Below are 10,231 nucleotides of genomic sequence, written 5' to 3' on the forward strand. Positions count from 1 at the left end.
CAGAATTCTCGTTGCGTTGTAAGAGCCATACTCAGCAGCCCAGGAAAGAGGGGTACGTTTGTTTTGATCGCGATCGTCAATTGGCGCACCAATATCCAGAAGTCGTAAAAGAAGCTCAGTACAGTCCCCCATAGCGGCGTAATGAATCAGAGACCTCTTGAAAGGGCCCCTTGGGTTGCATATGCCCCGGGATTGGACCGACTTCTGAGTTGCTTCGAGGAAAGCCGTGATGTTCTCGTCCAGCGCATTCATCTGGATATTTTTGAGGCGCTTGAATTCACCATCCATGGTTGTGGTGGATTGAGAGGACATGGTCTTTAGACACTTCGAAAAAGCCAAAGGTCAGGGTCGCGAGAGCCCATGACCAAGCTGGGGGATCATAGGCTATATAGTAATGGTGGGAGAGGATGTCCCATATCTCCCAAAGTATAAAATATGAATATGCTTTCTGCTATCCATGTGCTTTTTGGCGGGTTCTATTTCATTTTAGTGATGCAGGATGCTACTTGGAAGCACAGGAGTAAGGTTCAAGGGCATTCTGTTTTACCAGTACGTGTTTCATGGCCTCGGCAAATTGCGGCTGCCGGCCACAACATACAGTATGCAGCGGACTGTTGGGTTGAAGAGACGAGAAGGCTAACAAAAAGCCAGAGGCAACTCACCCGCACCGTGTTGTAGTGCCTCAGAAACATGAATTGGATCGTTCAACACAGTGTGTTGTGGGGACCAAGGCTGGGTCGGCCTACTTCCGGAACAAGACCGCCGACCAGACACACGGCCTGATACGCCTCGTAATTGGATACATGGGTCCTCGGTTATGAATAGCATAGCTCTATCAGAATGGACAAAGACCAAGGTCGAAATCTATGGTTGTGCATTTCGCGCCCCGCGTTATCGTAGACGCGGCACATCACTTCGATAATGGCCTGCTACGCCACAAGTGTCCAAGTGCATATCCAGTCCTCACTTCTTCAGCCACGACGACACGCCATAAAGCTGTAACAAGCCATTTTCCTTCGGCCGGGTTGTGAGGTGTAATCTGGTGAGATGTTGTAAGGAAGTACCTCAGAACTCCGGAGCTCATCAGTTCTGAAAAGGTCGCCCGCATGTTCTAGCCCTAGATACGTCAAGGGTTATTGGGCAAGCATCAAGTTGTCTTAGCTGGCCTAAACTGATCTAACCGATTCCTGACCGCATAGTGAGCCTCAATAACCGACCATACTTGCCAAAGTGTTAATCTCCCATGCACCTCAACTTTGGTCAGCCGACTGACATTTTTAATTCAATATGTGCCCCCTACAGGCGATCTGAAGGCTCTCAGAAATCTCGGTAATTCTATAAAAGCCTCTGTCATCCTTCCTCGTTTTGCTCGACTACACGCAACGCCAAATCAATCGGTTAAGAAATACAGGACACAAGACGCAACACACAATATTTTCGAATTTTAAGTTCCTGTAATTCGTCTAAGACAAGGAAAATGCGTTTCTCCATCGTTATGATTCTCGCCAGTGCCTATGCAAGCGGATCTCTCGGCGGCACCCTTGAGATCATTGATATTGATGGTCAATGCGCGATATGGTCCTATGACAACCATGGCTGCACGGGATCTTCAGCATTCTTTGGCCAGCTTGAGGGGGAAAAATGCTCAAGTAAGTGAACTTCTGGCATAAGAGTCAGCAAAAAGAGTTACTAACAAACTCCCAGCGGTGAACGAAGTCGGTGACCGCACCCATCGCTACCCTGTGCACGGGGTGGAGGCTTGTGGCACGGAAGACAATTCGTCAGCTGCATGGATTCAGGTGAAGGATACGGGGATGGTCACCTTCTCCAATCACCAGGGAGAAACGTCGTCATGTACATTAGACAACGGACTCAAGCATGGCAGCCGATGTATTGCTTCTGACTCGGGATCTTCCACCAAGGCGTCCTCCGCTTTGACGACACCGAAGGCTTCGTCATCTGTGTCGGAGTCGTCCTCGACTACCTCCCAGACCGCACCTTCTTCTGATTGTTCCGCGGATTGAGGAAACGTGAAGAACAAGTGGCAAAGTGACATCACTCTCGGTATGTACCAAGCATACCCTTCACTACTTTGCAGGGGGATGGAATTTTAGGCTTTCTATTAGTTATGTTCTTCAATGTCCGGTTTTGTTTCCTTTTGAACATTATATGTAGGCAAATTAGACGGAAACGTGGACAGCAATGCAATTGAGTTAAACTGGATGGGTGTTCTGATAGATTTATGCTGATTCATAGGTTGTGATTCGATTCTGCATAAAGTTCTACGATTTCAGTCGGGGAGTAGCAATAGCCTGTATTGTAGCTATGCTTTATTTCCCAATTTGGGCGCTTCTCTTGAAGACTTCCATCGATATGATAGTATTCGAGACCTTGTCCCAATCCGACGAAAAGCAAATAAGGGACTTCCCATTTTCGGAAATTTGGGCCATGGTGATTGAATATGCCCTTTGATGTTGCAGGTTAGTTTGTGCGTTATATTGTCGTCCCAGGGATTGAACATACATATAATATGACGCTTTTTGAGTTTTCCGACGGTCTTCGAGCTCGACAACAAACAGCTCGCCGATCACGGGAGCACGGGTAATGCAAATACCAATGGCAGGCTCAAGAGGTATCTTGTTACCTTGAGAATCTGCCAGAATCAGTTCCGAATTCGCATGGTTTGCTTGGAGCGACTGCCTGCTTGTCCTAGCGCATTGTTTAGTCTTTCAATTTCCTTTCTTATCACTTGGACCGAGGAATCACATACAACAGATCGCCCTGTTGGGAGTAAGAAGCTATGTCGATGGAGAAACCGTGCTTGAGATTTGCAAGTTGGGGTTGGGTTGTATGCAACTCCCTGCAGTGGTATTCGACCTCTAGCACCCGCACGTAAAGTGGGTTTACGAGTGCAGCCTTGCTACTAACATCGACGGGCGTGGCGTAAGTTCTTGCTACGGTATTTTTCCGGAAGCCAACATATCCCGGACGACCGCTACGGAACGTGCTATGACTCGTGGATTGCTGATTCCGCAGTGCAAATATTTTTATCGGCAGAGACTCTCGCAGGGCGGTCTTTGGGCCGATGGCTCGGTTTTGGGGCCCTAACAAGGAGTCATCAGCAAGCTGGTAACGATTTCTCAGTTCTGGACCGTACTCAAGATCTCTTGAGAGTTGTTAGATTGAGGGTCCCCAATTGTGAATAACCGGTCGACTATTGTGAAACAATTTGTTGTATAAAGCTCCCCACTAACTTTGTCGAGTACTCTCGCAAGTTCCTGGTGGTCGTAGTTTCTCATAACGCATGCTAGGACTTCGGATTTCTCTGGACATACATTAGTATTAGTGTTAAAAAGAGTGCACGACGTAAGACTGACCGGATTCTTGCATACCTGAGGCGTCTTTGAAGCCCCATTCAACGCTAGTGGGCCACCACCTAGGTTCCTCTTCCAGTCTCGATTTCACAGCAGCCAAAACCTCGTCATTAATAAAATTCCAATCAACGGCGCTTGGCCACCAATGTGGTTTGTTTTCCAATCTCAGTTTCGCAGTCGCCAGAAAGTGGTTGTAGAGCACTTCTCTATCGTTAGGGCAGAGTGCTTGGAACTCTCCATAATATTGGTCGGCGTAAGTTGGAACCGAAAAGTCGACCTTTGCGTCCATTGTGTTATTCATGGATGGGTGAAGTTTGAACGTCCAAATAGTAGGAGGGCAAGGGATTGTTTTAAACACAAGAGCAACAGATCAATCGTAGGGAAAAGTCACTGCCCTGACCTAGCTGCCGAGCGAGCTTGGAGGGCATGAAAGCTGGACCATTCCTATTTGGAGAGCCGCTAGGGGCCTGAATCCCTGTTTGGGTTTCGCAGGCATAAGCAACCTATAATCAAATTGAAGGCTTCCGACTGCAATGCGGTGAATCCAACTTTTCTTGGTTTGGTTTATCGCACTTGGCTGCTAGTAATGGAGCCGTTTACCGGATTGAGAATTTTCCCCCTGCATCCTTCAACTCCTTCCTTACGAAGACTCCGGGTCCACGTATCATGGAGCCGATAATTCCATGAATTTTGATCTCAAATGCCTACTGTCAAGGCTGACTACGTTGTTTGAATCGCACCCACATGGCGCCTTGTTCACATTCCTCGTAATTATATTGAAGACTAACGCCTGGCGGGGCCCCTCACAAAAAGCGTGGCAGCTCCTAGGATCAGTTCGGCCGATTCCAACATAAATTACATTAATTGTGTCGTAAATGGAACAGGAGTGGCAGCTTCAGAACTAGATTGCAAGCAGGTCTCGCCAACCCATGGGTGTTGGAAGCCTTGGAAGGGCGGCGCCATCCTGGCCGATAGGCTGTAGCCCTCCTGAGCCAGGAAGTGTCGGTGTTCTATGTGTACGTCTAGCCCGAAACCTCGAAATTGTCTTAGCCAATACACGTCCGGCAATTGTTTACTAGCCCCACCGCCAAGGCCTTAGCGCGACTCACTCGCGTCACATCCAATGGAATAGCTCTTACGGGGCCAAAGAACAACATCAAGCGTGTATTGGTCAAGGCAACTACAAGATTGCGGGCTAGACGCCGTAATATAAGTAGCACGTACGCTCCTTTGTATATCCTATCAAAATTTCCTGCATATCATCTATCAACTGAAAGAACTGATGTTCATATCGGCTTGGCGCATGCGAACATCCCTCAAAAGCTACACCGCATGCTCTCTGCAAGCCGGCCACAATTGCCCCACCGCATCCAGACATGAAGCCAAAGGCATGGGTATACAGATTTCCAATACCCCAAAGATATCGTAACGTCATCGGGTCTATCTTTGAGTTGGTTATGACGGAGAGCGAGTATTACGAGCTAGCCGACCCCTTGTTGAGTGGACTCACCGCCACGGAAATCTCTTTAATAGCGCACCTGCTCGGAGTCACAGAACAATTCCTCTACGCCAGCAGATATCTGAATCCGCTCAGGGAGCAGGACCCTTTCATGGTCTACTTTGAGCCACTGATCAAGAAGGGACTGCAAGTCAATTCTTGGTAGCGATATTCTGGATTTAATGGAGAGAATCCAACGTCCGGCGACGTACTGGGGCAGTCGAATTGCGGAGCTAGAGACCAATGGCGGACTCATACATACGCCTGAAATTTGGATCGTGGCAATACGGCCCAACCAGCCCACGTACGAAGCGCCAACAGAGCTCGCGGCATCTGAAGAGCCATTTGACGCCTTAGTCCAGCCTGTGGAGAGCAAATACATGTACAGAGACCCCGATACGAGCATGCCGGTGATGTGGTTAAAGGGTACGGGCGTATACTTGAGACATCGACATCCTCAAATGGAGACTCAACGGTCGAAATACATGTGTACCGTGGAATCTTCCTCTTTTGCGATCGATTGGGATGATCTTTACCAAGACATACGGCCCGGCTCTACCCTACCCTACATCGACGCTTCAGGAGAACCCCACACGATCAAATTTTCAGAGCATGATACGGCCATGGAATTCAAGTCGGATACCCATAATGAAGATCGCTCGGTTGTTTTGTGGAAGAGAATGTACGGTCCGGAGGCGAACGCGGTATTCAATGGCAGGGTGCTAGACAGAAATGGGAGGAATATTTTGGGAGAGGTTGAGTTTGCTTTCAAGTTCCCTTTTCAGAGTAACATATAACTGGGGATGACATTGTAAGTTACAATCGAAAGTCAGGCATCGAATCCACTAAAGCCGAACTGCTTAAGTCAGTTCCTATGAATATGGTATTCAAGGTTTGAGAGTATCGTCATCATCAAAAAAGAGTGGTTATCATCCTCTCAAGGCAGAAGGTGGCACTGAGGAGCCTAATTGTGGAAAGAGTAGGATGGGAAGCATGTATTTATGAATTTCTTCACCCACGACGTCACGTCCGGGTCAAATGTTCTTCCACGAGGTGCACTAATATGGTATATGCAGCGACCAATCCAACCCCAGAATACCTGATGCAAGTTTTCAAAAAGGCAGCAGACCCTGGGAGCTCAGGGTGATTCCAGGAGCTGGGTTACTCCCAAGACATCGGACACATTTTCCGGGGCTGTCGAACAACGACTTGCTCTGTGTAAACATCGATCAAACTTGGTGTTCGTAAAGACTTCAAAACGGTGACTATGGAAATACCATAGCCCCAGCAAATCGTACGTAGCTTGTAAGGCTATCCACCATCACTATCACGAAACCGGTCACGCTCCTATTGACGATTCGATCAGTGCTAGGAGCTCATCTCTTGACCCTGGGAGTTACCTTACTCCCAGGGGCTCCTGAAACATATCTGGGAGCAAAGAAGCAGCTTCTAGGAGCCACATATCCCCCAGGAAACCCGATGTAGCTTCTGGGGTCTGGTATCCCCACCTCGGGGAATCAAAGCCGCGTTCCTGTTGACGATTCTTTTGATTCCTGGGGCTATAATTTGGCCCTCTAGGAGTGACCGAATGACGCAGAATTGTGCGCAGGTCCGGTGAAGGTTTTTTGTGAGGGCTGTCGGCGATCTCGGAAGGCAAGATAGTGACTCTAGGACCCTAAAGTAAGCTCCCAGGGGCTCCACAGCTCCCAGATCTGGTCAATGTATTCCCAGAGCGAGTTTCGTATTCAGTCAGGAACGTAGAGTGAAGATCCCAGGGGTAGATCTCATTTTCCTAGAAATAGGAACAGCCCCAGGATCTCAAGAGTATTTCCTAGGGGATAAACAGCTCCTAGAAATGCTTTTGAGGTTCCCAGGGCCATCATATTGGTTCTCAGAGTAAGTTAACAAGCACGAGAGTTTGTCAATCTCTTGCCTGTGGCTTTTCTGCCAACAATCCCCGCCTTCACGCGACACGGCTCCACTGAGACGAATCCTTCTCTGTTTTTTTGGTCACCGCCGTTAGGTATCATGAAAACAGAATTTTTATCTACCACTACAGTTTCGAGCTCAGACATTTTCGGAATCAGCGAAGCAATCAATAGCTACTGGCTATGGTGTATTGGTGTCCAGCACTTACGAGATGAAACAGTCGCGTTGTACTTCGGAGTTTAACCATCCGTATTTCATTTCTTGCTAATTTGCTTCAAAATTCTATATCACGGCTATAACGGCTGTAACCTCTGTTGCTGATCACGATGCCGAGTGTCTGGTCACGTGTACTCGCGTGTGATTCACTCGCTTTTCGCATTTTCCGTCAAACTCGGCTGTAACCTGTGATCACCTACGCTGAGTGGAATTGAGTCGTGCCGATCGGCGAAGCGGTGCAGCGGTGGAAGGTTGTCGCGGTAGATAAGTTCCTGCTAGTCTGGCTGAGCGACGGGGCCCACCAGTGGGAGATGGATCGCTTGCCGTGTGGACGGAATGTGTCTCGGCATCCGACGAAGGGATTCGTAAGGGGCGAATGATGGCATCTAGGGCTCCTTCGTTTCGGCTGCGGTCATCAGTGTCTTGGTCGTCTCAGAAATAAGGTCATCCACACTTACCACACACAGCATGACGTGCCAAACCCTGTATCTCGCTTTTCCAACCATTCTTCGGCGCATGACAGATGACAGAGCGATGTGCACTGACCGCAGTGCAAGATCACGCTCTCGTCCGCATGGTCTTCATCCTCAGTCTGGCAGAACACACAGTAGATGCTGTCGACGTGGATGCTGTCGACCGCTTGGCTCGGCCTGAGACTCTGCAGCGTCAAGTCTTGGACACCCGCCCGGATATTAGTTGCCGATGAGAGGATGGCTGGTCGGGTCGGCGAAACGCGCCATGGAACATTGTTCGTCCGCAGCGTTGCAGAAGTCACAAATGGATTGAATGGCTGCACTGGCTCGGGGTTGGTTGACAGGGGCACCGGTGGTGGTGATGACCGGGTGTTGTCTGATGCAGGGCGTCGCCTGGAGGCTGACGATGTCTGACGCTGGCCCCGATGTACAATGACTGATGGAGAGGCCATTCTGGAGCCATGTGGTACTCGCGCCTGGTTGCGGACGGCGGCTTCATACCACTGCTGGCCAACTTGGTCGGCCTGCCGTTGCCGGTGCCATCTCGCACAGAGGAAGTCTCTGGCGACGTCACAGAGCTTCGACTGCAACGATGACAAGTCAAATGGCTCTCTGGCGAGAGTGGTCAACTTTTGATGGCCGATCTTGGTGTCTTCAACTTTGATCGAGTTTTTGCACGGCTCGCCTTTTTTCGTCGTCCCGCAACAAGAGCCAGGACCGCCATTGGGGCTGACCTCTATCTCACAAACAAGAAACGGATTCCAAGGCAGCATGGTAGTTATTGAGGTAGTCGTCAAAGGCAGAAAATGCTTCGGATTGTGGTGGTGTTGGGCAATCACTGCGGCGTTCCTTCGCCAGCTTTATATGCCATCGCGTGGCTCCTTACCTACATGGCTGCGTGGCTGGCATGGAACACTTCCTTGAAACAGTCGGTACGTGGAAGAATGCATTCACACGCAGTATGCGCCGTATACAGCCGATCAGTGGCCTGCATGAAGGGATATCATTCCAGACCACTGCTGCAATCAGCTGCACCTGTGACTGTCCATCGCGGTGACCAGGGAGTGGCGAACAGACTGGCTACTGCGGTGAGCAGCAAAGTCGACATATGCTGGGTGAAATTCTGGGTTGCCTATGGAATTCGGAAGCGCGTGATAGGTTATGATCTACTCTTATGGCGCTAGATGAAAGTGGGTACCAAGATAGATTCGGTTTCCAGGCTATCGACATAGCCAGGAACTGATTTGGCGTTCCCGGGAGCTAGACCCCACAGATTCTCCAACTCCGCCTGAACATTGTTGTCAAGGCTATGATGCTGCCGTGTGATTGCTATGCACCTTTCAGCCAAGTGACAGACTAGACTCCTAGCTGACCACGAATTTGGCTGAGGTGAGTATATAAAGGCCTCCCATATCCTACTTTCACATCTCTCACCTCACCCCTATCTACATTTCGTTTGCTCCATCCGCTGTCCAATCATGGTCCGTTCAATTCGTTCTTACGGGGTTTACCGATGAGCTAATACGTTACAGCCAAATATCAGAGACCTGCCCAACGAGCTTTTGCTGTGGATTGTGTCGTATTTGGACGGTAGTGCATTATTTGCCCTCGCAAAATCATGCAAAGACCTCGATTTTAGACTGCAGCCCAGCATCTGGAAATACAATATCAAATTTCAGAACAGCAATCTGTTGCACCTGGCCGTCAAATACGACAACGTCGGTCTTGCGGAGGTTTTGCTCCAGCACACCGCCAACATCAATGCATTTTACCGAGGCAAAACTCCTTTAATGAGGGCGCTGAAATTCTCTTCCGCTGCTGTGCGTGACCTCTTGCTCAATCGTCGAGATCTAGACATCAACATTCAAAATCAAGCACGGGAGAGCGCCCTGTGGTATGCCATCCACTACGGAACTTTTTCCACCGTCAAGCGCGTTCTAGAACAACCCAACGTCCAGGTGGACATCAAGCACAAACACGGCCGAACGGCGCTCCACCTAGCAGTCTTCGCAGGCCGAATAGGGCTCGTGCATCTGCTACTTTCTAGAGGCAGTGACCCTGATCTACAGGATGATTCGGGCCACTCGCCATGGGACCGGGCACGTCGCTTCAATAGGCCCGTGATGGAAATGATTTTTTCAAACGATCCGATGGCCGAGGTGTTTCTTGGTGCCCAATCATCACAGGAGGCTGAGCTACCTCTTCACCATGCGGTATCCTATGGGTCGGTAGATGCTGTCAAGCGGCTTCTTGGACATAAGGGTCTGAACTTGGACGCCCACGACCCAAATGGTGATACACCCTCCATCTCGCCGTCCATAGCAGACGCCTCGAAGTGGTCAATATGCTCCTGAGTTACCCTCGTGCCAATGTGGACCGCAAAGACAAAGAAGGCAATACGCCTCTATGGCTGTCAACGTACTTGTCATACGACGAGATAACCGAAAGGCTACTGGCCGAGATCGGCATCGATGTCAACTTCGTCGGAGGCTACGGGAGGCGCGAGGGGCCTTCTACATCGCTTCATCACGCGGCAGCCAGATTGGACACTGCAGTTTTACGGCAGCTGCTTGCGGTGCCAGGAATAGATCTCAATCACTGTGTTGCAGGCCGCTCTCCAATGTCTGCTGCCGCATCTCACGGAAGTGTGGACACGGTTGCTTGTCTACTGAGTATGGCGGGCGTGGAGATTAATGGAATGGATTTAATAGATCCGCCTATTTGTCGAGCGGTTGCACATG

General features: G+C 49.7%; 3 protein-coding genes across 3 annotated transcripts; 2 read left to right on the plus strand and 1 right to left on the minus strand.

Moving 5' to 3' along the window:
- Positions 1 to 1,477: 1,477 nt before the first annotated feature.
- On the plus strand, positions 1,478 to 2,024 carry N7446_014029 (uncharacterized protein; the record flags this gene model as incomplete). The annotated part of the gene is made up of 2 exons (XM_058522768.1): positions 1,478 to 1,649; positions 1,705 to 2,024. The coding sequence occupies 2 exons, from the start codon at positions 1,478 to 1,480 to the stop codon at positions 2,022 to 2,024; spliced, it is 492 nt and encodes a 163-aa protein (XP_058364861.1).
- Positions 2,025 to 3,140: 1,116 nt separating this feature from the next.
- Positions 3,141 to 3,663, minus strand: N7446_014030 (uncharacterized protein; the record flags this gene model as incomplete). The annotated part of the gene is made up of 2 exons (XM_058522769.1): positions 3,141 to 3,325; positions 3,378 to 3,663. The coding sequence occupies 2 exons, from the start codon at positions 3,661 to 3,663 to the stop codon at positions 3,141 to 3,143; spliced, it is 471 nt and encodes a 156-aa protein (XP_058364862.1).
- Positions 3,664 to 5,054: 1,391 nt separating this feature from the next.
- Positions 5,055 to 5,669, plus strand: N7446_014031 (uncharacterized protein; the record flags this gene model as incomplete). The annotated part of the gene is made up of 1 exon (XM_058522770.1): positions 5,055 to 5,669. One exon carries the CDS (start codon positions 5,055 to 5,057, stop codon positions 5,667 to 5,669), a length of 615 nt encoding a protein of 204 aa, XP_058364863.1.
- Between the last annotated feature and the right edge of the window lie 4,562 nt (positions 5,670 to 10,231).

Source organism: Penicillium canescens (assembly GCF_028828765.1).
Source record: "Penicillium canescens strain IBT 15451 chromosome Unknown utg000012l_segment0_segment0, whole genome shotgun sequence".
Lineage (NCBI taxonomy): Eukaryota > Fungi > Ascomycota > Eurotiomycetes > Eurotiales > Aspergillaceae > Penicillium > Penicillium canescens.